This window comes from Lampetra planeri, chromosome 1 (genome assembly GCF_965212315.1).
Source record: "Lampetra planeri chromosome 1, kcLamPlan1.2.h2, whole genome shotgun sequence".
In the NCBI taxonomy this organism is placed as follows: domain Eukaryota; kingdom Metazoa; phylum Chordata; class Hyperoartia; order Petromyzontiformes; family Petromyzontidae; genus Lampetra; species Lampetra planeri.
Window position 1 is genome coordinate 21,152,453 of NC_136107.1, and position 27,881 is coordinate 21,180,333.

A 27,881-nucleotide genomic window follows, 5' to 3' on the forward strand; every position below is an offset into this window, starting at 1 on the left:
TTGTTACTTTTCAGGCCGCAACGCTCTTGACGAATGTGTTGAGTTGCTACCGTTAATTGTGCTTGTGCACCGCTGCCAACAACAGCGACAGCACCAAATCATTCGATTCATTTCCAAGCAATTAGTCGTGTAATCTATAATCGTATAGATTTAGTCATTATTACTGCTATACTTAGGGACCGCGTCAAATCCAACCCGAGTGGGTAGAGGTGTGTAGCGGAATTGCGTCAAATCGCCGCGGTCCCCGCGTCTCCTCCCGGGAACTCTTCTCCCTCAGGCGCCATATTGGAGGCCCTCGCTTCTCCCGCCTCGCGTCACCAAACACGTTTATACTTTCGATTTAAATCACCCATCACAATAACAACAACCGAGTGATTCGTTAGGAGACAACAACCCCATCCCCCCTCCAGGCCAAGCAGCCGAGAGCCGCGTCCAACATGTACATGGACGGGCAGCCGCCGTTCCCGCCTCCGCCCTACGCCGGCCTAAACGAGGACGCGGCCTACGAGGTGAGCCTGCCCCCCCCCCCCCCCCTGGGTGTTTGTCGCGATTTAATTCCGTCTCTCGGTTCTAAAGTGAATTAACTGGCGCCACTGGACGGGTGTGCGTTGTGGTGGTGGTGGGGCCTCGTTAGGCGCTCGTGTGTTGTGATTTGGACGTGTCGCGTTAATGTAACTTGTACTGTACGGTACAGTGGACGGTGGCTACCTCGTGATCGTCAGTGTTTGTAATGCTATATACTCTATGCTCTTTGGTTCTTTCGGCAAAGTCACGTACGTAGGTTGGTTTTGTAATACTCTTATGCGATCCCGTATACGTATTCATGCGAGGGGACACATCCCCCCGTGTAGCCTTGACTGACTGTAGGGGCAAGTGCTGTTAGCTGAGTAGCACCTATGAAGGCCGGCACGGCACATGAGGGGGTGGATGGTCAACAGCACGACCGGCCGCCTTTGTCTCCCGAGTGGCGACGCGTACACACCACTGCATAAGGCTGAGTCGACCTAGGGGAGGTCCAGGACCGGTTCAGATATTCGTCACTGGTGCTGGCCGTGAGCGGCAAGTGGGAACGGCGCCGCACAACAATCGATTTTGTTGTACAACTTATCTAATCGTAGATACTGCACCGGTATGTGTACTGTAGATGGGATGCATGATGCCCATCAATGTTGCAGTTATCGTGGCAAACGTGGAAAAAACCTAAGAAGATGATTCCTTGCAGTCACGAAAGCTTCAAATCTAGAAATAATGTGCAGTAATTCATGAGGCTTAGAAATTACTGTGAAATATGATTACGTATAATTGACATATAATTGTGAAATATGTTCATGTAATGCTACTGTGTGTGTATTACAGCGTGTAATGTGTGGACGTACAGTATTACAGCATATGCAGTTGTGGAAATGGCAACTTCCCCCCCACCCCTCCAGATTTATAGCCAATAATAAAACAGATTTTCGTCCAATCACAGATCTTGGGTTGTGCTTGATTATCTCGTAGCAGTCCTTTCCAAACTTCGCATGAAAGGGGGGGGGGGGGGGTTATCTTTAGTTTTCATGTAGGGTTAGGCCAGAGGTCGGTAACCCAAATAGCAATAATGCACACGAATTGGTTAGGGGTTATATTCAAGAGTGGGTGGTTAGGTACCCAGTTCCGTACACAGTTACATGCTAATTTCTCACATTAACATCACCAGACCCAGCCACTCCTCTATAACCCTTTGGCTACACCCATTTCAAACCTTTAAAACGGTCTGCATCAGCAGCAGGTCATGCTTTCCCACCTGATGACGGACGCTTGTGTTGCGCCTGAAACGCCGTGAATTATTTTATTTTTATATCTACGTGACTTTACTGAAATAACCAAAGAGTATGGGTGGTTAGGGTTAAGCTCTACGGTGTTGGACTCTGGATTCGATTTAAGGTTTAGGAAGTTACATTTTCAATGACCGCTTCTCTTGCCCTGCATCTGTGGGAAAACTGCAGTTCCAGGCACAAATTGCAGTCCCCAGTAGTCTGTTTATAGCCTTTGATAATACCATAGCAGAATAGAATTGTGTTTTTGCTTTCTTTAAGATTCACTGGACGTGTACGAGGCTCATTGAGCTAAGCCAAACTATCTTAGCATTTCACACGCTGCAATAATGCACACACTGACCGTTCGTTATATGCACTAGCACCTTAGATATATGATATTTAGTTAAACTAGGTGACAGCCCATTGACTCAAAGCCTCATTCCAGAGAAACCTGAGTCCTACAACGTACATCCTATCTGGTTAGATTTCTCGAGATGCGTGACATCATCTTACTTGGCATAATATAGTATGTCTTCTTAGGTTTTTTAGGTAAAGTCACGTAGAAAGTCTGATGAGCTCCCCCTAAGTTTGTACCCATCATCATTTTCGTTCTTTTGTCTATCATGTGTATTAGACCTCCCCTCCTCCTCTCTGCCCATTGTGTTGGCGGGTGCAGTGGCTGGTCGCTTGCGCACAATCGCTCCATTGTGTTGGCGTGTGCAGTAATTGGCCGCTTGCGCACAAGCGCTTCCACGTCCATCGCCCACCCTTTTGGCCTCGCCCCCCCTCCCTCCCGATACGTTCCTTTCATTGGCTACCATAGTCTGATGAGCTCCCCCCTCCCTCTCCCTCCCCCCTCAACTCGCTTTTAAGGGATTACATCTTGAATCATTGCCTCACTTGATACAGCTAATCTGACTGTGACGGTCCCACCTGATGACGGAGACTTGTGTTGCCTCCGAAACGTCGTGATTTTTGTTTTTATTTTATTTTACTTTCTACGTGACTTTACCTAAAAAACCTAAGAAGATGATTCCTTGCAGTCACGAAAGCTTCAAATCTAGAATATAGTATGTATATTCCATTTTAGTATATAAATTAATTATGCTAACATATAAGATGCATTCAGTAAAATGAACAAGATTCAAACTATTGCACTACACCTCACCTCTGATTAACACGGTTGTCTACGTATGGTGCAAAAATAAGTTCAACATGCATACATACATTGTTGAATAACAGATTTGAATAAAAAAGCCCTGCTAGTAGTGTTTACATAAACTTAGCACATTTATTTTTTGCGAAAAAGAACAACAATTGGGGGAATTTTTTCCCCGGCTTATTTTGGCAGAAACGCATTTATAGCCGAGAAGAGAATTACGGTAGGTTCCGAGTGTTAAGGCTTGCGTCCCAGAATGAAAAATCCGTTTCAGATTAACAAAATATTCTTGGCTTCTCACCATTTATCCTACAAGGACATTTTGTATATAAACAATATGCAATTTGTTTTGTGCAACTCTGTTTCCCTACCGAATGTCACATGCTCATCTTTGGGATGCTCTTTGGCATAAAATGTATTTCGTGGAAATATGGTCATCGGTGTGCGTTTGTGTTTTAATAACAATGACGCAATTCGAGTAGGTTGAACATTTGACAGGGTGGTGTTTATGTGATGTGTAACATTTACTTGCAGTGCATTACGTCAAGCATATATATAAAAAAAATACACAGGAGGCCTATTATCCGGAGAAAGGGTGTATTTTGTTTGTATCCATTGTTAAGCTATTGTGCAACGATATTTACGACATTTATTTTCTAAAAGGCTTGCGTACACTTTACGAAGTTTCCAGTTAACTTGTCGGTTTGAATAAGCATCACTTGAATTAAAAGCTTTTTTGTTTGCAAAATCATTCATATAGATAAAAACGGAATTAGCCTTCCAAAATATATTATTCGCAAACAAGTAAAAAAAACGTGTATCTGCCCTTTATATTTAATTGAGTAACTTCATTATTGACACGGTTGCAAAAGAATAAGTAAAACATTAACTTCATGGGATAGGCAGATATTATATAATTAAGGAAAATTTCCTTCTGGAAACTACAGTGAATACAAAATCACCCGTACATTGTCATTGTTAAAGGTTAAGAAAAATCTGATTTTGGAAAATGATAAGTTACTCAAGTTGTACAGATACATATTTATGTGAATTAACTAAGTTACATATACTTAATGAAATGCCAGTGTTTTGTGGGTTCAAATAAATGTTTCCGACATGCGTTTCCATGTATTTCACGTAAAGCTGGTTGACAACGTTCACCTTAAAATCTGCCTCCTTAACCACAGTGTTTTTGGCATTGCACGGTTGTAATTGTGTGACACGTTTTTATCTATTCCTGCAATAAGAAGTTCTCATCGGCTCATCTGAGGCTGAGGGAACGGCTCCAGAAGACTTTGTATTACAGAAATGACGTCAATCCAAGAATGGAAGGTCTCTCTGGGCCGGTCGCTGGTAAGCCAACACCTGCTCATTCAAGTTTCGTGTGTGCCAACTCTTGATCACCTGAGGTAAAATCGAGAAGTGGAGTGGTCTGCATAAAACAAAAACACGGATTGTGAAAAACCCTACGTAAATCATAGGTGGAAATGTTTGTTTTCATTTGAGCGTGAAGATGTACAATATGCCATCAGTTTTTATTGCTTATTAACCTAATTGGTTTACTTGTCAACATGTTTGCTGGCACGTTGGCCCGGAGTCATAAATTCCAGGGTTTTAGGCACAGCTGATAATTAAACCTGCTTATGAAAAATATTGTATTGATTGCAAGCATGATTAAGTCCAAAAGTTAAGCTGGATAATTGACAGTTAGCCTTTTATCGTGAAATATTTGTCAATGTCACCAGACTTCACTGCACATTCTCCATTGAAATGGGGGATGAGGTATTGTGGTAGTCTGGTGTTTTTAAACTAAAGTCGTGTATCTTTGAAAACTTGTGCACAGATATTCACGACTTTCTTACTTATAACATGGCATTTATTTCGCTATATATTTGCACCTCTTCACTTTTTGTATCAGACTTTAAGGCATTGATGGCATCATGATACTGATTTCAATAGTACTGATTTAGAGAATAATTTTTCCGCTTTTCTTTGTGCAGATATTGCTGTGGAGCTGTTCCAGAACGCAGCACCAAACCCTATGAGAAAGCTGCAGAGAAAGTATGCTTCGCACGTTGCCAGGTAACCTAAGTGGCACCTTAACAAACACACACGCCGGCCCTGTTCCCTCGCTCCTCCGCAAGCAGCCAGATCTGCCGGTTTATGTCCCTGCCAAGCCCTGCTGTCGGCTTGTGCTCAACACTTGCCCCATCGTTTGGTGAACTAATTATTAACCAAACTCAAAAAGTATTAGGACATTCTCCAGGTATCAATTAACCATTGTGATAATTATTCACCAGCGATTGCAAATAATTTCGTACGTGTGATGTATCACGCTTGCGTCTGGGTTTCATAACAATCATAATTTGTAATTTTTTTTTTTTCCCCTATATTTTATACAACGCAGGTATACAAATCGGTGATTAAAATTTTTATTCAATTAGGTTATCTTGCTCAGTGTAAACTGTGCCCATGTACTCTTCCCACAGCCCGTGGTGCACGATTATCATGGCAAGATAACGCACAGGACATTTTAATGCCATTCCCATAATAAGAACTAATGATGGGTGTCATTTATTAGCATTTTCTGTTTACGCGAACCCTGGTGCGTTTTCTTAACAGTGCGGCGCTTGGCATGGCCCTCTCAATTCCGAGTAAATAAAACAAGTGTTGTGATTTTCTTTTCCAACGGTTTGTAAATGTCGTCAGCACTGGATTGGCCACTTCCTGTTTGCATCACTGTGGCTTTTCAATTCGAGTCACGACGTCGAACTAGAGTGGCCTTGTTTGTCTTTTAAGAAGTTGTCCTTTTTGCAGATTCTTAAATTGCTTATAGACGAGGGCGCGCAAAGGTGAATGCAGTGGTACCTTACACTGGGAGTGTTAAAATATACACTGCCTGTTGAGCATTAAGGTTTAAGCATTTCATAAATATTCAACAAGGCAGAAAGAAAGCGTTTATTAGTGATGAGGTGTCCCTTGTGGCGCTGCGCGTGACGTTCACTGCATGTTAAATTGAGCCTGGCAGTCGGCCATTATCAATTCCCTTGTGGGAGAGCGGTGGTGGGAGCGGGTGATGTAGGTTCATTGCTTAATACTGTTTGAGTTTACTTTGAAACTAAATAGTAAGTGCGTAGCCTAATTGGATAAAGTGGTGATTTACACTGACATTAAATATTCCTCGTAGAGAAGAAATAACCATTATTTAAGCATGTTATTTATGAGTCTACTTGTGGAAAGAATAAGATTTTTTGGACACTGTAGTGGCTTGCTCTCTGTTAGACTTCTCGTTATCTTGATTCTATTAACTACTGTTATTACAGACACAGTATCCACAGTGGAGTGGAATGGCCATGCAAAAAAAACGGGGGCGAATAACCAAGCAAAACAACATGTTGCTTAAAAACAGAGCTCTGCATGGGAGTGCTTTTGGATGTGTTGTGTGCCTGCATGTGTAGTGGTGCAGCAGGTACGCCCACTGCACTATCAACCCAATGACCTATATTCGATTCCCGACCAATTGACAGCAATGGTGGCAAGTGATATTTGAACCTGTCCCAGCCTCTCCCCTTCTTAGACTCATCCTCCTTATACAAGTACCTGGTGCATTGTGTCAACGTTAGCACTGGGGAGATAAAGCAACTGCATGTGCGTTGGTCACACTATCCCATTAGTGCACCACACCAACCTTAACAGCTGCTTGCTAACATCACTCAGCCCCTAGGGTTGATAATAAGGCGAAATGGAGCATCTGTGTTGTGTGTGTGTGAGAGCAGGGAGGCATGCGTATCCCCATGCGCCATGATGCTGGCCGTCGTGTACATCGAGCGACTCAAGAGACGTAACCCCGAGTACCTCCAGAACATCTCCTCCTCCGACCTCTTTCTCATTTCCATGGTGTGTTTTCTCCCCACCCGCCGCTTTCCCCGCCCTTTCTCCCTCCCTGGCTCCCTCCCTCACCCACCCACCCTTAATAATGTTTATTGAGAACATCTTAAGCCAGCAGCATAAACACAATTATCTCGCGAAATAAATTTAAAACATTTACGTATGAAATTTTATACAGGATAGCTGTGTTTAATCACGTTTACAAGAAGCTCGTTTGCAAGGTGGTTTCGAGGAATGCGGCTTATAAATAGCTGTGTTCGGATCGGTGGACGTGATGCCTTTGGAAAAGGATCGGCGAGGGTTGCCCAGTGTTTTGGCAAGGAATTGGGATTCCTCCTTGGCGTCCCCCTTTCATGAGCTGTCGTGCTCTCTGACTAAAGTTGTTTGTCCGCGTGGCGTGTGGTTCTTATCCTCCAAACCACACATTTTTGAGCACTGTACACAGATGACTCCAAACACTTATTTGCCTTCACTGCTTGGAATTTGGGAGAGGGGAGACATTGTTTTGAATTGCGTTTTTGCTTACGTAATTGACTTATTGATTGTGTTGATCTTGTGATTGAGCAATGTATTATAATTAGTGGAGTAGTACTTCGCCCCATTGAATTTGTGGTAGAATGTTTAATGGCTGCTTGCAGAGTTGTAATGATCGTCCATAAAGTTATGAGCATAGTGGGTGTGTTTGTGCCTAAAGTCACGAACAACCAGTTCATGTTGGTCGTCAATATTGTAATATTGACTCGTGATTATTTTATTGCGTAGCAACATCAAATGAGGCGCATGGGGGCTTATTCATACCTATCTTGAGATTTTCCAACTGCTTTCTTGATATTTGAATGCGCCACTATTAATATTTTATACAATTCATATTTAAAGGGGAAAAGTCACTGTGACCTTGCCTTGGTAATTTCTCCCTTTTGGTTATTGGTACGTGAGGACAGGATAGCAACAATATCGTTACTTGCTTGCAGTGCTTCTTTCTCTGAATTTTCTCTTTGGTAATTAAGATATTTCAAAATGGGATGGAGCCCCGTGGTGTTGTTAGTGCACTGCACTATGAACCTGCCGAAATAAGTTTGAATCCAGGCCATGCTTACATCAGTGACGAGTGATATAGGAAACTGTCTTTGTCCCCCCCCCCTTCACCAACCCTCAATGACCAACGTGATGAAACACGGTCACACAACTCCCATGACTAGCACAGCATGGCAGGACCTTCATCCAGCAGTGGATTGACAAATGGGCTGTACATTTTACATTTCTAGGAAGTTTCAGAAAACTAGAAGTCTCAATTATGGAATGTTCTGGACACTATTTGGGCCTCACATTTTTTTACCCATTTCATGTAAAGTGGCTATGGTTATGTGAGTAACTTTTATTAAGTCGATGACACCTAGGCTCACACCTGCATACACACACATGCACATACGGCTGCCACGGAACAACCACGGCAGTAACAAACTGGGAGAAGCGACATGAAATAACAACAAGGAAAGCCCAAAGTGAATCCTTTAGTAGAGCAATGCGGGGCTCTGGATAATCTGCACGCTGAGTGATGTGCAGAGATGTAGCTGTCTGTGCTAACTCAGCACTTTTCTCGCTGGCTTGTGAGTGCAAAAACAAGTCCACTGCCTGTTTAACATCTGCCATTGTTGTCGAGCATGGCCTGAGCATTTTAGGGATGCTTTGACGGTCGTCTCCCATTCTACAGGACTTCCATTTTTTTTTCTTTTGCGCCGGCGTGTCGTCTTTGCTTTGCGGTGTGCGTACGGCATCTGTACTCTGCCTCAGCGGCTATCTTTCTTGCTATCAGATGGGGCAGAATTATCGGGGAGTGTTCATGAATTAGGTGCACCCTCGAAATCCCGGCTCAGTGCTTTCCCACGAGAGGCAGATAATGGGGAGGCTTGACTCAAGAATGCGTGTTTATTTGTAGAGGTGCAAGGAAAGATTTCATTCTTACAATCTTGAGAGTTGTATTTGATTTTAACGTGATGTTTTTTTTTCAAAAGGAATTTAAGGCAACTGAATTCTTTAGCGAATTTGTCAGAAAACGTGCTTTAAATTGTTTAAATGTTTCTGTTTTATTAATATTTTTTTTAGCTTTTTTAGGAAAAACAAACTACTAATACGTTCTATGATACAACAATTATACTAATGTATTAGTTAATGTAATTATTATCGGCACCATATTAAAACGATGTTAATCACGGTGTGTGAATTATACGTGTTATCCATACGGCGTGAGCACAGGACAATGCGTACTTCTACACTCACACTTCGTACGCCAATTTCCAACAGTGTCAAATACTCTTACACACTTGCAATATATGTACATAAATATTGGACTGCCGTTAGATTAGTCGTCGTCGTGTATTTAATTCCCAGTGTTTTTTCCGGGTGTGTTTTGGAAGTTGAAGTTAAACAAAAAGCGACGTTCAACAAAGCATATGCTTATCACATTTTGTTCCTGTTGCACTTTTTGCACAGAAGGCAAACATTACTGCGGGCAACTGGCATAGTTGTGTGAGCAGCTCACCGGTGTAACGTTTCATATTAACTTATCGTGCAGTTGGTCAAGTAGCGGAGCGAGCGAGAAATGTCGAAAACTGTAGCTGCAAGTCATTTGCTCTGATCTTTAGGGCAAACGTGAAGCAGTACGTTAGCACTGGGTAAACAGCCACCCCCCGCCCCCTGCTTCCATCTTCACCCCGCAGTCCCCCAGTCTCTCTACCCCCACCCTTCATCCTCTCCGCCGGTTCCCCTCTCCCGCGCGCCGCAGTGCTGCTTGGCAGCGCTCTGGCTCGAGACAGAGTACCTCTGCTGCCACTCGGTCCACTCCACTCTGTCCCAGGTGCCAGAGGTTGGGTTTGCCTAACCTTGGGCTGAGGGGCTTGACATGTGTCCACTGACTCTTAAGTGGAGCTCTAATAGCATGCAGTTCACAGCCCTGGGAAAACACAACATCATTATTACGTGTGCAAAAAAAAAACACCCCCATCTCCCAAACCAAATGGCTCCTTGTATCTTTCTTATTTTAGTACTTTAAAGTCCTTTAAAAAAAAAAACTGATCAATTTGATGGCAGGGTTTTTCCATGTCCGAGCAGCAACATGTGATGTGAATTTGTGGTTGCAGCTGTGGTAATTGTGAGAGACAAAAAAACATTTTTTTTGGTTAACAGCAGCCAGCCACATTTTTTTAAACATCGAATTGCGATGAACAGAAGTTCTCGGACACGATCGAGCAGTCATCGACAAATGGACGTGTGCCTCGATCATTGTTTCCGTTTTCACACATCCGCCAAGATCTTAATTTGGCATCGGTTAGAAACCCTTTTATAAACTTTGCACTAGTTCTAAAAAAAAAATATTCCCTTTATCTATTGACAAGACGGCTTCCTGACTTCCAGTGGCTGCTTGGCCAAAGTCTTGTCTCTCGTTTGACCCGCGTGTAAACTGCGCGCCTTAAATATCTGCCCCCGCTCCAGAAACAGACATTCTCAAAGAAGCGCCGCGCTAGCACTCCCCTCATGGCTGCCGAGCCAAGGTCGGCCGTCCCTGCCTCTGCTGCTGCCGCCACAGCCTGCTGAGTGCAAGCGAGCCAATTAGGTCTGTTTATAGTTGTAGCCGTACTCCCAAAAATATCCCTACTTGGGAACCTGTCTTGGACTTCCTGCCACGTGGCCTTGTCCCCGTGCCCCATTGCACAATGTGGTGGTCAGATGTGAACTTCCTCGCCTGGTATACAGGAGGTTGTGGGTTCGATCCCGACCCTGACGCCTTTATATTTGATGTTTGCGTGTTCTCCCCGTGGTCCCATGGATTTTTATCCCTAGTCCTCCTGTTTTCCCTCCACATTTAGAATCGACATTCGTATTGAGTATTTGGCTGCTATAAATTTCGATATAATAAACCATTTCGTTGGGTTCTCATTTGTGACCAGGTCACTAATGAAAATTACTTTCTAGCTCACTGGGACTTAACTGGTAAAACAAAAAATATTTTTTAGTTGTATTCTTCCTCTGGCTGTCCAAGATCAATGGCACCGCCGTTCTGTTGAGGAGCTGTCTTGTGTTTTACATTTCCTCTGTTGGGCTGAATCACGTCACCATCGTCCGTTCGTCCCCGTTTGTCCCTGGGCACAAGCTCGCATGGTGTGCTCGTTTCCAGCAGAAGCCTTTCATTTTTTTTAAGCTTATTTTCTTTGTTAGGAAATTTGCGTTATTAGCGCTGTCAGTTGCACTGACGCTGCAGTAGTCGCTGCTGGTGATGCAGCAATTCATGCCTGCCACAAAAAAGCGATTAAATCAGTATAATGAGTTTTTATCACACTGTTAACTATCTCGTGAGTATTTTCTGAGCCTTTATGATATGGACAGTTCTGTCTGTCCATTAACCTAACTATAGAATAAATATATCAATTTAGTATAATTCACATTGGTCATGAATAACTGATTCCCACACATATTATTTGATGTGTTTATCATGAACGAAATAATACATTTTAATCATGAATAAATGCATCATTACATGTTTAGTCGCATCTCTTGATGTTTTTGTGCCGTTTCTGTTTATTCCGGCTTATACAGACAAACAAATCTCTGATTTGTATTATTTTATTTTCATTGCAGTTTATTAACTTGTATTTGTACTCTTGCAACTGTACCGTTATGCATTTTAAATACAATTAGACATGGTTAGGCCCTGGTAGCTTGTGTGGGAAGAGGTCATTGTGAGTTCTGCAAGTTTGTAATAAGACGTGCGTTTGTGTGTGTGTCTTTGCTCATGCTGTCGTATATGCTCACTTGTCTGTGGTAGTGTTTGCGTGTACACTTTATTAATTTTTATTATTTTTATCAAAATTTCATAATCACAACATATACAACAACACATTTTTAACTTGTGACTGTTCTTATGTATATTTACGTAGTTACGGTTTGTCAGACGTATACGTGTGCGTGCCCAGTGAGCCAGGTTTGAATCTTACTCGTGCACGTGAGAAGACCTCTTGTCTGTAAATTATTTTATTCAATGGGTCTACGCAGTCTAAAACCAAATTCCTGCTGGAGGTGTGTTTTGTCAGTGTTGGTTGGCCCCTCTTGCTCATCATGTGTTGGGCTGCTCACGAACATTTCCAACGAATTATTGCACCATGCAGGCTTTAAAGGGGGAGAAACATACAGGGTGATCAAGTTTACAAATCTCCCACCGATTTACAATTCATCACTCTTCTTCTCGGCAACTGATTGAATATTGTGAAATCAATGGCTTAATATCTTACAGAGTAGAGTGTTAAAACGTTTTTAAGATGTTTGTTGTGACTAGTGGGAGACGTGTAGAGGCTCTGATATAAAATGTTGTTTTCACTATACTTTATTCTGATTACATTAGCAGGGTATCTATAAATGGATCACTCCTTATATCCGCCATGTGTATGCAGTCGTTGGTCCACTGCGCTAAAAACCCAGAAACCTGGCTTCAATGCCTGGCCATGGATAACTATTATAGCAAGTCTCGTCTGAATATATCTTGGACCTGGAGGTCGACTTAGTCCTAGGTGAATACCTGGTGCGGCGCGTAAACGTCGGAACTGGGGAGAAAAAGGTGGCCAGGAGCGGTGCTAGCCGCCCTTGCTAACAGCACCTGTCCTGGTCAACGTAGGTATTTGAGGATCTTTGTGCATCTGTGTTTGTTCTTGCAGATGGTAGCCAGCAAGTACCTGTACGACGAGGGCGAGGAGGAGGAGGTGTTTAACGATGAATGGGGCACGGCCGGGAAGCTGGACACAGACATGGTCAACGCGCTGGAGATGGCGTTCCTGCAGGCCATTGTGAGTGAGATGCGACGCACGAACCCACACATGCAAGGGACTTGCGCAACACCGCTGCAAGATCACACTTTGGTTTTTACTGGGTTTTTGATGACGTTTTAACATTCGCGCGGGTGAGTTCACGCAGTGAAATGATTTGATAAGGCATTGCTTCAAATTGGTCTGCGAAAAATGTACTGTTTCCTTCCTCCCCTCGTCGTGTGAGGACGCGGTGTGTTCAGCGTTGTGAGGTGGCTTTCCCTTTGAATAAATGCCAAGCAACAGAGCGATGTGGGAAAACGTAACTCTTGAGGCAAAACACTCTTAAGGCTTCCGCCTGGACACTGACGCAAATGGATGATCGCTCAGAAGACGAAACGAGAAGTTTGTATATGGTGATGATGAGACCAGCTTGGCTGTGGTGCTCTAGTTTGTGGTGCCACAGAGAAGAAAATAAATATTCTCATGCAAGTTGTGACCTAGGCGGGTTGTGTGGCCATTTTAATCGTATGACTCAATCCTAAGCACCCCTTTTACAGCACTGTCGTAATTATACAACTCGTTATAATTTGTCTAGACGAGCACATTTTTGGAGGTGAAACTAGAATATCTAAATGACCGTATTGTATTAAAAAAAATACTAATGTGTCATAAAAAAAATAGTGAAGTGAGTTTTTTAATCAACAACAGATGGACTGTGTTTATCTGATAGGTCACAAATATTCTTCTTTTGATCTTTTGTCGTTTAGTGTTTTTTCTCTTGTGTACGCTCACATTCTTATTCTCTTCTGCCAGGACTGGGATTTGTTTGTCCGTCCTCACGATTTCTTCGGATTGCTGAGCCGGCTGGAGGGCAGGTATGCGCAGGAAGCGTTGGTCTCGCTTTGAACTCACCTGTGAAACAATCATGCCGCGTACCATACGTGTGAATTTTTTTTTCCACCTCTCTCTGGGCGACGGAATAAATGTCAGGCCACATCCGCATTGATTGACTTGATGCTATCAGCCTCGACCTGTCACGCATGCCCCATGGTATTATTATATTTTTTTCCTTCTTTTACGCCATCGCCTTAATTAATTTTTTAAAGCATTTAAGTGGACAGCGTAATATGTGGGGGATTTGAGTTCTGCCGGCTGCTGTTGATGATTCGCGCAGATAAGCCGGCCCTTTGCTGTCTGTCACGACACTGGTTATCTTTTGCCCTTTGGTATAATTCATTGTCCATCCTACCTGGCGCGAAAGGGGATTTATTTTCGGCCTTGCATCGCGAACACAGAAGCAGACGCATTGTCGACGTCGCCCTGCTTTGGTGAGGACCGTCATCTCGGAGGGAGCCGGCCTCGCGACTTGCCAGCGACACTTTGTCTGTCGGCAAATTGTACGCTGCTTCGGCAGTGCCTGTTGGCCTGTGAACGAAGTTCCTTCCTGCGGAATTTCAACGACAGCGACTCGCCTAAAAATTTACTCCGCGAAAATCCTCGCCGCGAGTCCGCGCGGCGCTTAGCAACCGTTGCCGCGAGCCTTCGAGATAGTTGCGGCCGTAGCGCGAACGTCCCCGGCGAGCCCTGTGGAGCAACGCGCCCCCCCCCCCACCGCCTTTGCCCCCCGTGCGGGCGCATTCCACGCTGCCCCGTCGCCCATGCGAACACGCTACACACGCGCACACACACACAAGACTCGCCTTAACCAAATTAAGAGGTTAATTTTTGAAGTGCGTGCTCGGCCATTGTGCAGACGCTGTGACCAAATCTCGGGTGTCCCTTCCCGGTGACTAAGCACATCAGACGGTTCAGGTGTTGGGGCTCTGCTGGCGTGACCTTATCTGAGCTAAGCATCTTCACCTCCCACCCCCCCCAAATGGCATGTTGTTGCTGTCATTCCATTGGGCTGAGCTTGGGGGGGAAAAGGTCTGCTAGAGAGAAGAGAGGGCTGGCTGTCTGTGTGTGTGGAGCTCACAAGACGGGTGTCTAACTTGCCACGGGGCAGGAGCCCTCCAGGACTTGTGAGACTGAAGAAGTCATTTTAGGAACAGTCCCATGCTGTTCATTTTGCATGCTGGGGGTTACCGCCATCGCCTCTTCAATGCCATCGCTGCTAAATCTTTAACTTCGTACCATTATACCACTCGTATGAACTGCATAAAAATGGTCGTCGAAAACGTGAAGGTTTTTGTTGCACCAGCGTACATTCAACATCCTCATTTACAACCCGTTTTCACGTTCAGATGTTCACACATTGTTTAGTATTTCACACAATCGCTCAGTTGGAATTTGACAGCTAAAGGTGTAACTTGAGTTGGGTTGAAGCAAGTTGCGTCATCAACGTAAGTGTTGCCTGCAGCGCATGCTGCGTGTGGAGCATTGCATGAAATGTTCAAAATACCAGGGCGTTTGCAAGATCAGGATGGATAATTTTACCAAACAGCAGCATGGGAAAATATACGCCTAAAAATTTAAACTCACGCATAATAATATTTCAGCACGATTAGTTTTTATAACTTCCTCAAACGTTATTTAATTTGAAAATATTATTTTCTTTAATGAAAGTTCACATTTACGTGGTAATTTAAATAAGAAATCGTGGTCAGCACTGCAATATATATTTGTAACATTATACACAATTTAATTGTTTTCATTTATGACTGAATAACTAGTGTTACCCAGGCCTCTTTGCAGAAGCTGTGAAGACCTTCAGTCTGGTCTCAACGATAGACAATCACATTTGCTAATATACTCATAGATTGTAGCAGTCTCAAATCTACATTGAGCTGGCAAGGGGAGTTTCACCCCAGCGGATATTTTACATGAAGAAAAATAAACTGGGTTGTGGCAACCAATTTTAACTAAACAGTTCATGTAAAACAAGGTTAAAGCAATTTGTAAGAATTCTTTTGCAGCTCACGTCGGGAGTTTATGTCACTGAATTGTGTTTAAAACATGTGCGCTAAACTTATTTACATTGCTTCTCGTGAAAAGGAATACTGGTACTTGAATGCCATGATGCCATTTTCGACTGACTTCAAATTTCTTTTGGGGAAAGTGAGTCTTTAGAGAAGTATAGCTACGTGGTTCGGAGGTAATAGCAGTGCACGCAAGGTTATTGTCAGGGTTGGGGAGAAGGTGGGCGACTCGAGAGAAACGTGTCTCAACAGGTGAACAAAGTCCGCTCTTGATTGTTTTGTCTGGCCGAGGAATTACAAGTTAAGGAGAAAAGGATACACTGTAACACCCTTAATGCTGTTAAAAGATTACAAGCGATAACAGCAGATTAACTCCTCTAAAAGGCAAGATTATTCGAGTTTGTGCCGCTCGCAGGAAATAATTCTACACCGCACATCAGGGGTGGTATAAACAATGGGAGAGCGCCCATCGTGTTTGCTTAGCTGCAAATTTTGCTGAATGCAGAGGAGGGGGAAAAAATAGAAAAACAAACATTCGCCGAGGCTGTCCCGTGGAAAAAAGGAAAAGAAAAAGAAACAATTGAATGAATGAATGTGGCTGTTTGCAGGGCACGCGAGCACGGGGATGGGATAGGATCGCTGTACAGAAGTAGTTTCCCTGTTCATCTTTCGCACGTTTATCAGCGCGGGCTGGGATGCGCATGCACTGGTGTGCTTGTGTGCGCATGCGCTCCTCTAATTGCTACTGTATTGAGCATTCATCACAGCCTTCTGCTCGCTCGTCCACTTATTGGCTTCGGCACTTGCATTTAAGTGGCGATTCCAATGATTTGACTCTTCAAATAGGACTGTTAAGTTGACGGTTTAGTGCCCTTTTTTCGTTAGAGGAATTGGATTTCTTGTGAGCAAGTTGCTCACGCCACGCATACTGCCAGAAAATTGCTAAACCCATGTGCAAAATACCTTTTGAAAATGTCATCGCGATGAAGAAATGTACCCATAACGTCCGCTGTGTACTTGTGCTGACGCACGATACAGTTGTGTTGGCTATGAGTGATTGAATGCAAATCCCTGTCAGCCTGCCCCCCTTAGTTAATCATTTCAGAAATTTTGCATTCCTTTAAAGCCTACAAACTCATAAGGGTAAAATTCCTGATGAAATCCCAATGCACACTCTGGTCTTGACCTCGTGAACCACAACACGATACACGATGTGTTGTGAAACGTGCGCTCTTAAGAAATCTACATGACACTTAGGGCTGATGTGTTTAATAAAGTTTTTAGGGGCAAACCAGCATGTAATGATTCACTCCATGACAATTCGATGAGAAGTGATGATTTGGGATCACGGTTAAATTCAGTAACCGATTCTTTTTCTTTTGCCAATTTAGTAAATGTAACCCGTCTCATCGTGAGAGTTAACGTTATCCAATTAAATGTAACATAGAAGTTGAAAATGAGCGGTTTTTCGTACTTGCTGCAGTGCATTGTATCGTGAGAATGAGAATCGATTTTAATCGATGAATCGATGCATCGGACTGTGCCTGAAAGATGCGTAAATGTCTTGAGTTCTATGCTCACTAATCTTTTGTTGGGCGAGTGACAGTGCATTGCGTATCCTTGAAAACTTAATTTTTGGCGTGCGCGCGCAGTTAGCGCTCTGCACTACAAACCCAGTATTCAGAGTTCGATTCTCGCTGAACCAGTCCTGGCCCTCCCCTAGGTCGACTCAGCCTCAAATGAGTACCTGGTGCAGTGTGTAAACATCGCCACGAGCGAGACAAAGGTCGTGGTGCTGGCCATCCACCCTTTCATGTGCCGTTTTGTCCATAGTTGCTCGCTAACAGCACTTGCCCCAAAAGTTTATTCAGGCTATAAGGGGGATCTTTATCTTGTGCATACACAACCATTAAATACTCCGCTTTTATACACGCTTTTATTTAACTCACTGTCTATTGTCGTTGTCGTATCCTCAAATCTTTTAACTCAATTTTAACCCACTTCCCAATGTGGTATCTACTGCAAACTTGGTATACTTACTGACGACAATACTATATTCTATCAAAAAAATAAAAAAGGTATTTTTAAACATTCACTTTTAAATGTTATGTTTCGGCTTGGGTCTATTTGTCCACGCTCAACTGACGTTGGCTGTAAATCACCACGGTCCCTTATATTATGGCAAGCTTCGCGGCCACTTCCTGGAGTCGTGGAGTTCTGCCATTACGAGTAGGGTACATTTCATTAAAGCGTATAATTTTTTTTTGAATATTACTTATTAACAGTGCAGTGAGCCCACTTTCCCCTCTGTTTTAAACCCACGTGCATAGTGTTCGGGACTGAGGCCCACGGAGCTTTTGATTCCCCCTCCCGCGAACCTTCGCCTCGCGGTCTGTGCTCTGTATTGGGCTCCTTGAAATGTAATTTAAAAAATATAAAAAACAGCACCCATCTTACACCGCTGTGCGATGTTGTTGTCCCCCACCCACCGTCAGCGTGGCGTGGCAGCAGGGCACGTGGCGGGGCTGGTTCTCCTACATGGACCTGTGTGTGCTGATGGACCAGACCTCGCTCCGCAGGGCCCTCACGCAGCTTTACCTGCAGTTTGCCAAGGTGGGACGGGCCTGTACCACTCGGGAGCCGAGCTCTATACCAGGGGTTGTGGGAACCCCTTCCTTGCCGAGGGCTGAATTTCGACTTTCAAATGTCTTTCGCGGGGGGGGGGGTGGGGGTGCCCGCAAATTGACACACACCTTGACGATATTGAATAAGAGGCCCCGATAAATATTTTTTACTGAGCACGCTAAAATTAGAAACGTGGCAGCCAGGTCAAGAATGTTCACACGTCGTAGATTATTGGTGCGGCTACGATGCTTACAGTGGCCTCCTATTCCCACGGACTGTATACGGTGAAGTTGTAGGCCATGAGTTCCTTACCCCTACTTGACGTAGATATGTGGAGATATTTTTTTTTATTATTTGCATTCCACACGCACGTTCTAAATGTTTTGTCACCGTCTGCACGGTACAATAAGTGACGACTCGTCTGATTTACCATAGCCATGCATACGTGTACAATGGAATCGGTTATGAAAAGCCAGAGCGATGATATGAACTGTTTCCACATCAGTTGATTAAATAGTTAATCACAAATTGAACTAAGTTTTGAATGCAGCCTGGTGCTGACCAGCAAGAGTTGCCGATGAGGTGTTAAAATTATTATAAACTCTTGTACATTTTTGTTGTTTTTTCCTCTTTGCATTCCTCCAACTTTTAAATTAAAAAATTGTTTACTCCACCCTGGGATGTTTACTATTCTGATACAAAATCGAAAAAAAAACTCTACTTTTTGTCGTTCAATTTTAATGTTTACTTGAAAAATATTTCTGCTGTTCTATTTTTTTTTATCAATGTAACCCAACTACCATAGTTGGCTTCCGAGTGTTAAATATTGTACATTTTCTAATGCACTATACAGCAAACATCTTGATACGTAGAGGAAGATAAGTTGCAAAACCAAGCAGTTCACCTGGAGATACCGGTTAGGTTGTGTGTCTTAGCCTGTCTGACATGTGACTGAAGTTGTGTTTATCATGATAAGGTAGACACCACTGCGGTGACATTATAAATGACCGCCGTGATGCCATCGTCATTTCGCTAGACCACTCCTTGCACTGACTTTAAAGACTTGCCCTCTGATTAACGAAGCTTCAAACTCAAGTCGGACACCCAGGGGCACGCAGTCTAGGTTGTGTGTCCACACACACACTCGTATACCTAGAGCTGTTTGGTATTTTTGGTTGTTCATTTAAAGCAACCATTAAAATGCGGGTGGTGCGATTGGGATGGCGCATTGAACCCAGTGACTTAAGTTCGATTGCTTGCCGTGGCTAACACCTGTGGCGAGAATTACCGGAACTGGTCCTGCCCCCCCCCCCCTCCCCACTGCTTCACCAACTTGTACTGATCAGCATGGTAAGATACGGTGAAAACCCCCTCCTGACAAAAACACATAGAGAGGCATTCGCTCAGCAATGGATTGATAAAAGGCCGAGTGATTATATTTTATTAGAACGTGTGTGTGTGTGTTTTACGTGTGCACGTGTCTGGTTTGTGGAGTTGTCGTGCTCCGTACATGACGGTGCTGTGTCTTTGTGCGCTCGCTCGCTGCACTCGTTTGTGTTAGCATGTCAATGTAGAGAAGAAGAAGAAAGAGGAATCCTTTGTACCCCGCATGCAGGCCACAACTTGACAGAAACGTGGGAATGCCCAACACTCGCCTTCCTGTGGGGGCAAATAACACAGGTGGCGGATAGATATGTAGATAACGCCTGTCTGTGGCTGTGCATGTCTATCTCGCCATTGAAAGTTGTACGTTCGGAGAGAAGTATTCAAACGTAAATTAAAAACACATCGGATTGCATATTTGAGTGCAAATAGTTAATGTTTGAGCCTGTCAGGACGATACGTGTATGTTGCCTGCCTGCCGCTGGCCAGTTTGCTGAGGTAGACACAGCACTTGATGTATGGGGGAATTATTTTACTGGGCTAATTTATACGTATGAGCGCAAGGATGTGGCTTGCTGATAAATATTGATTCACTTTCGAGGCTGTTTGCCGAGGGCTTGGTAAATTTGTATGAAACTCACCGTGTCTGAAATGTTTTTTTCCAGGCAGATTTACGCTGTCACTTCTGTATCATGAGTCTTGTGGGGTTTTTTTTGTTCAAACAGCGACGTTTATTTATTTAACGTCGTCTTTTTTGCACCCACATCTTTCTTGAATAACTTGGAATTCTTATGAACAGCGTGCCTGTTGAATTTCAACTTTGTCCTAAAAATTCGTCATCGGTCTGATTCAAGCATTGAGAATTAAGTGTCCAAAGCAGTGTTGACCGCTGCATTAAACAGTCTTTTTTATCGGTTAGCTATATTTATCTGCACTTCAAAGTCGGCAAGCAACCACAGGAAACGGATGTTTAAATGTTACAGTTCTTAGTCGTCATGTCAGATTGCATGTATTCCTCGATTTAAAATCAATTCTTATGCGCACTAAACTTGAATTGTATCGTGTGTGGCAATGTATTGCCCACAACCTGTGAAAATAGTGCAAATTATATTTGGGCTAATGGTGGCAACGTGGCTACAAATGAGACGCAATAAAAAATAAAAGCAATACGTCATGTTAAAAACATGACAAGGATGATTATTATTGAATCAACTCACAACCTTCAATTGTCACAGTTCATCAATTTACTGAGGGATGAATGATTAAATTACTGCTGATTTGCATCGAACTATAGATGGTAGTTCCAATGCACGGTTGTCTGTGCACACTTTTCATGAATATGAACTCTTCAAGAAAGGAACGCACGGGAGTTCAATTCCAGTAAGAGCCCATTGACTCTGCTTGTGCTCTCTTGTTGCGTGTCTGGACAACGTAGCCATCGAGTAACGGTGTCGTAGTGAAGGCAGACGTCGAGGATGAAACAATCATACGTAGGCATACAGCGACGCATCAATTCTCGGATGAAAATGTATACTTGCGTTCATGGAACGTGAGTTTAAAAACTGATTAATTACAATTTATGATATTGATAATGGTGTCTTGAGATGCAATCACATTTACACATTCCTGCGGAGGGAGCTGGTAGGAACGTTGGGTTCCTCGGTCAATGGCCAGGGTCAACGGCGGCGTGGTGTATTCCGCAAATATGCCCGACTGTGAGGGCGGGCACAAGCCGGTGTGAGTAGGTTAAACGTTGAGGTTTATAAGGGCACCATGGGGTAACCAGCCCCTCCCCACCCAGCCCCACCCCTCCCCCCCACCCAGCCCATCCCCACCCTCCCCACCCAGCCCCTCCCCACCCAGCCCCTCCCCACTCTCCCCTCCCCACCCAGCCCCTCCCTGCACGACGGACACAATAATCCCCTGTGGGCTGGTGTAACCAGGAGGTTCCTACCAGTAAAATGCTATGTAAATGTACATTGTGTAATTATGTTTTACATTTATGCTATTGTTGATGGTTAACCCTTTCCCTTCTGAAAACCGAATAGGACTTTAAAATACCTTTGGTAGGTTACACATTAACACTCATCTTAGCTTTATCTAGTAATACGTCAATTTAGGCTCATCTTTGCAAAAAAATATATATACATTGTGGCCAGTTAAAATGTTTCCCATCTGGAACTGATCAGTGCAGCTAAGATGTTTACAGTGACTGCTAAATAAATATCGTTTGTGGGTAATTTTTAAGTGTGGTCGGATCCTTTGTGCGGTCGTCGGCCGTAAGAAACGAAGTTGCGTGCTGTTTGTGTGGCCCGCAGGTTCCCCCCGCCCCTGGCGGGCTAGCGGGATGTTGTGGCTGACCCCTGTGCGTGCCTCGGCAGGTGGCGTGTCTCTGCGGGGTCGTCTACGTGGCAGGGCTGCTGGGAGTACTGGGCACCACCGCTGCGCTCCACCGCGCTTTAAGCGCGAGGCAGCAGCAACAGCACGGATCCTCCGGGCTTCCCGCCGCCACGGTCCCCACACTTCATCCGGCCGTTCCAGCCCCACCGGGCGTGGCTGAGGGAGAAGCCACGGGCCTGGCGAGCCCCGCCGCACTTTCCGAACGGCATGGCGCGGCACTCGGCTACCGGGGCCCCGCGGTGCTGCTCACTGGGCAAAGCAGGCTGCCGCGGTTGAGTCCCGCGTTGAGAGACCACCACCCTGGCACGGCGGCAGGAGGAGCAGGAGGAGAAGGAATTGTGACCCTGCGGCGGATGACAAACGCACCACCACCCGGAGCGTCTCCGGTGGTGGCGGCGGTGGTGGCAGCGGTAGTCTCGAGCGATACCCCCGGCAACGCCTCTGCTGGCGGCTGGCTGGAGCTCATGACGGCAGGGGCGGCCCTGCTCTGGCGCCACCTTTCGGTTGTCCCCGCCGACCTGGCTCTTCCGCAAGGCGAAATCGCGGCCACCTTTGCTGCTTCGGCCATCATGTGCCGACCGAGGAACTCGTCCGTGGGACTGCGGGCCGTGGCCGGCTATGGGGCCATGTCAGGCTTGGTGCCGGGCCGCAGCGAGGCTGGAAGCGAGGCCACATTTCTAGGTCGCGCTTGTCCCGGATTCACCGTCTGTGCGAGTTGACCAAAGCGAAGTGGTGATATTGCCCGCCGGCTGTTTTATGGCAGCCATCCACCGGCCTAACCCCCCGCACCTCCTCAAAGTGTTTTGAGTTCTAAGACCCACAATTGGACTACAGAATTTGATAGTCATAGCTGAGATTTTGAGTTTAGATTTTTGGGTGCAGGTTGGTGGCCGAAAGAGGATGTTGGGATGTAAAGTATATGTGACGGCGATAATGAGGTCCCATTTGCCTTAATACTGTTACCAATGTAGCAAGTTCAGTGTGATGCTGTTACGCTATCATATTGAATGGTGATATAAAACATCATTTAGATATTCAGTGTACATATGTACAGCAGATTAAACAGACTGCAAGTTTTGTACGAGAATGAAAGTGCATTTCTATTCATCTTGTCTAAACAATTTGGACGCATTTGTCCACGTGTTTTATATATGTCCTATGCGTTAAATACGGACAATGAGTTAAACAATATAACGTGCAAGGTTTTTTTGTTCACCCCTCCCCCCCCTTTGCACTGCATTTTAACATTGAGCAAGAAGGTGCTCCAAAGGCAGTGTTTTGAATGTACAAGTGACTGCGGATGACCGGGTAGTCGGCTTATAGATTTTTTGGCAGATGCAGTGCGTGATGAGTTTCACTCGCACACTTCCCCGTGCCCACCTTTGCCAAATGTCCGGTGAACGCCGCTGCGACGGAGCCAGCGTCTCGCCCAGCGTACCCCACACACACTCGCCCTGTGAACAAAACAGCCGTGAGTGTGAGCTCTTTGTGATGTGTAAGCAGGGGGGTGGGGAGGAGGGCGATGGTTTTGCCGTCGTTTGATTTAAAGCATCAAGTAACTCCTGTTCAGATAGCGAGGGAAGCACAGCCAAATTGAAGTAGATATTTGGATTTGTGGCACGATCAAATTCTCTTGGCATTGTGTTTTAGACCCGTCTTAAGTGATTTCTCGGTCAACAGTGCTTTGGTTTATCGTTCATGTAACAACGCATGGATTAAAACGATCCTCATGATTGTGTTCGTCGAAATATCCGTCGAAGAATTGTTATTTTTGGTCTAAAGAAATTGCTTACAGATAATATGCTGAAGTACATTGAGGCCAATGCAGCAATCAAGATACCGGTGCATGCTAGACAATTCCAAAAGAGACGGGGGTGGAACATTAAAACGACTTCTAAAAATGCCGCAGGGATTACAAGACAGACAATAAAAACAAGACACGGTACATGCGGCGAAGTACAGTGAGACAAATAATACAATCCTGAATCGAGTCGCGACCGCAAATTTTGACAATTCATCATGTTGCTGGTTGTGCGAAGCGATTAGGTGCATTTTATTGCAGCACCTCGTGCATTTATCCTATGGACCCAATGCAAACAGCGCCGTTATCACCCGTTGGTCTCTCGGCCAACACCACAGTGAAGGTACTGATTTTGCTTTGCTGTGGAAAACACGACAATGTTACTTCCCTTTTTACACACAGGGTATAGCAGTAAAGTGCTGCTGCTGCTTTGCATTACATTGTGCATCATGGCATAGCCGTAAATCCTGTGTGCTCGGTGCCTCATGTAAGAAGCCTACTTGCACATGTTTGTTGTTAGGCCGTGGAGTTGGTAGTGACCCTGTCCACCAATCCCGTGGTCCCCGCTGTGCAAGCCACACAGGCAGCAGGAAAGACCTTCACCCAAGACACCGTTCCCTTTGTGGGCGAAATAAAACCGGGGGGTTGCGACGGGTCACGGCACGGTTTTCGCAGTTTGGATTTGGTCAATGGAAGCGGCCACCTCTGCGGTTGCACGCCGAGGTAGTTTTCCGCAGAGGCGCGCGCATTATGAAGGGGAATTTGGCCACACAATGTGTCGGTGGGCTTGGTCACGAGCGCTAAATAAATGAGCGATTTTTTTTGTGTCCCGTTTCGCCCGCTGCCTGTTGAATTGCGCCGGGGTTTTTTGGAGAGAGGAATGGCAATTTTTCCGTGTTGGTAAAACGTAAAGTCTGGATGCGTTGCAACACGAATGGTTGACCACGTTTCCCCGACCCTGTGAGCCGAGTACCAAAATATTCATTCGTAATGGCCTTCGCCTAGGTGGGTCACGTGATGGCGATCATGCGGTCGGTTCACTCGCGCCCAGTGGCTGTGTGGGGGTTTTGAACGTGGAAATCTGCACGAGTGTCCCGGGAGTATTTGTGTCTGGCTCCGCTTCAAGGGGTCTGGCGCCGTGGCCCACTCCTGCTTGGGCAGATTTTTTTTTTCTGTTTCAAAGCTATATCGAATAGTAAATAAATTGCAGCACGTCCTCCCATCGATCCGCACGCAGCTGATGAGCCACTGTTGGCTCGTCGGATAGAATAGAATTGCATGGAGACGAAGAATGGAGGTGTGGACATGTGGCCTGGTGAATGAAAGGGGGCTCAGGGATATGCTGGCAGTCATTTGTGAAGTTGGCAGTGTTGAAACGTCTTGAGATTTATGACCGAAGGAATGTGTACCTAACCAAATTATCAACCCTTTAGATCTGATGTGAACTATAAAACATTTGAACAGCAGAGTTTTTACTTAAATACAGGAATCCATGTCGCTTGATAAAGAAGTGACTTGATTAAGTAAGAGCACAGATGGGATGCGTTTTTAAAACCGCGGCTGTGTCGCGTTAGTAACAGTTGTTAATTGTCAGAATCTCGAGTCGGGCGTGGTGGTATGTGTGTCACCTCAACTAGCTGCTCACTCCCATTACCTGGTGTGCGCCGCAGGACATAATTTGCATGTGGAAGACGCGTTGTACATGGCGGCGTTATTTTGGTGATTGATGATAACAATGCTAATGACAAGTCATCTGGCAGGGCCATTCATTCTGAGCGATGGCCTTTGGTAAGATCTTACTCATGGCAGATATGAGGCTATTTGACACATTCTCATGGCAATAGTTGCCTCAACCAGGTTAAGCGGTATAGTCCATGAGGCCAGACCAGATATTTCACATGTTGGTACCACTATTGGTGGCATAACTTTACCGATTCCAATATCCTGTCCAATAACAGTGAATTGTGTGATAAACCATTTGCAGTTAGTGGCTTAGCAAATAATTCGCTCCTATTAGCCATATAAATAAAGTTTTGCCACCTTGGATGGTACAAATTACTGCTCTGGCCCTTTGAGGAGGAGAGATCCAGGCATATCTGCAAATGAATGAATACTTTTGGGAGTTGGATATTCACCAGAAGTCTAGACATTCATCTCCCCCCTCCCCCAACCTGGCAATTCGATTAAAAAAATATTGTGGGGAATGTAGCGGCCACTATTGACTGCAGGGGACACGTGAACCCATTACATGTTAAATAAACGCGTGGACAAAACGTTATTACACGTGCGCTTGTATGCATCGTAGGCATAGCAATCGCTCGTATACTGAATTACTACACCTCTACTTTGCACACTGCGTGTATAAGGCAATCAGGAAATACATTTAAAGGGTTTCTTGAGATGGGCCGGCTCATGCTAGTTATCGTTTTTGTTTCTGCAAATTATGGCGTTAAGTTGTAGTTCATTCAAAAGCTTACCAATTTTTGGGGAGCAATTGGTGCAATAAGAATACTAAACTTTTTATGCATTCTTTTTATCTCTCGGGAAGATAAGAGAGTTTTATTTGTTTCTGTGGTTGTCCTTCTGGGAAACAACTGTAAAAGACCATTTGTAAAACTGAATTGGAAATATCACGACTAATGGGTTTGGGTGCCCTTCGCTCATTTAGTAGCATTTTATTTACAGACGCGCACAACTCGCTGGCGTGCATGTTATGAGTGAAGTGCATAAAACAACGTTTGGAGTTTTTTTTTCTAAATGAATAACGATATAAATACTGTCATAGCATAGCTATGATTGCTATACTTGGTAAGATGGCATGGGTGTGTGTGTTGGCTTGGACTGGGAGATGTTAAACTTGCGGTTCGCTTAAAAATCCAGTGATTGACAGCACTAACAATGTCCCATCAGCTTGCTTTAGTTCACATGCCGAACCTTAATTCTGAGAGGTGTTTAATGCGGGGCTTACGTTTTTCACATCTATTGATTTAATGCAGCCATCAGGGGTTCACAATAACTTCTGCTGAATCGACGTCCTTTCTCCCAAAGATCTGGATATTGCTCCGGGAAATGTTCTGGTGTGAAAACTTTGCCCCCCTCAAGATTAACAATGGATGGCTTTAGTGGTCCTAATGCTGTTTTAATTAAAGATCTATTTAGCCAAACTTGACTTCTTTCTGTAGGGAAACTCTTAAAGGTCCAGTGTGGAAGTTGTATAATAAGGGGGGTGGGGGGCATAATGCCTTAGCTCGGTAATTGTCTTGTTCTGAAAGGATCTCGCACAGCCCAATATAATGTCTAATAGAGTGTTGTTGCACTTGTGAGCTGCCCCTGCGGTGTCGCCCTGAACTGTTGCATTGTCCAAAGTAAACCTGCCCCATTCATCGCTCCGGGCTCTAATTCTATTACCGGCAGTATGAAATGTGCTCAAGAATGCAGATAATATTGAGCGTTAGCAGTGTGTGGTGACAGCTTTAGGGAATTAAGGGCCCACTGATAAAATGGGGGAGAAAATGGTGTCTTGCTGATTTTGAGCAGAAAATGCTAAAAGTGTGGAGTTTTACCACGCTCTGTGCACCGTGGGCCGGCCGGAGCAGCGATACCAATTGTTGGGGAGTGTGAAAAGAGCGAGGCTGGCTTGTTGGAGCCCCGCAAACAAAAGCCATTACATGCCGTAAGCCTTCCCCCCCGGGGTTCGGTGCCTCAATAGCGCGAGGCGTGCAGGGATGTAATGACCTTTGCTGACGCGTCCCCATAATGGGCTGAATTATACACGCCTTGCAGCTGCGCGGCCCAGCCGTCACTTTCTCCGCGCGACGGGCTATCAGAAAGTTTTGAGAATGAGATCCGGCGATTTAAGCGTCGCTCAATATGCCAATAGCACTAACTATTGCCGTAATAATTAGTATGTTTGCCATGCCTCTCGCGTTGCATACGTACGCTGGGAAGCGCTGAGAAGTATTCTGAACGTGAGAAACTTTTCGTGTATCGAACACGAGGCACTTTATCCAATTTATCTTGGTTATGCTTGAATTAAACTTGGCCCAGGGTTCTCGAAAGTACATTGGTTTTTGTGGTAAATTTACTTAATAATAAAATGGAACATCTTTAAAAAGAAAA

The 27,881-nt window shown here is 44.7% G+C and overlaps 1 protein-coding gene across 2 annotated transcripts; it reads left to right on the top strand.

The window, feature by feature from the left end:
* On the top strand, positions 1-27,881 carry CNPPD1 (cyclin Pas1/PHO80 domain containing 1). Of its 2 annotated transcripts, none has more exons than XM_078596472.1 (8): positions 1-509; positions 4,206-4,308; positions 4,956-5,037; positions 6,732-6,852; positions 12,546-12,674; positions 13,449-13,510; positions 18,049-18,166; positions 21,943-27,881. In XM_078596472.1, exons 1-8 carry the CDS (start codon positions 438-440, stop codon positions 22,678-22,680), a joined length of 1,425 nt encoding a protein of 474 aa, XP_078452598.1. In that variant the 5' UTR covers positions 1-437; the 3' UTR covers positions 22,681-27,881. The 2 variants fall into 2 exon arrangements, with proteins under 2 accessions (XP_078452598.1, XP_078452588.1); XM_078596462.1 differs by having other exon boundaries at positions 6-509; positions 4,203-4,308.

Bases quoted from the DNA above. Each gene is read 5' to 3' on its own strand.
- CNPPD1 (XM_078596462.1), top strand. From the start codon at position 438: ATGTACATGGACGGGCAGCCGCCGTTCCCGCCTCCGCCCTACGCCGGC. The intron at 12,675-13,448 runs GTGAGTGAGATG...CTCTTCTGCCAG, and splicing joins TGGCGTTCCTGCAGGCCATT to GACTGGGATTTGTTTGTCCG. The intron at 18,167-21,942 runs GTGGGACGGGCC...GTGCCTCGGCAG, and splicing joins TTTACCTGCAGTTTGCCAAG to GTGGCGTGTCTCTGCGGGGT.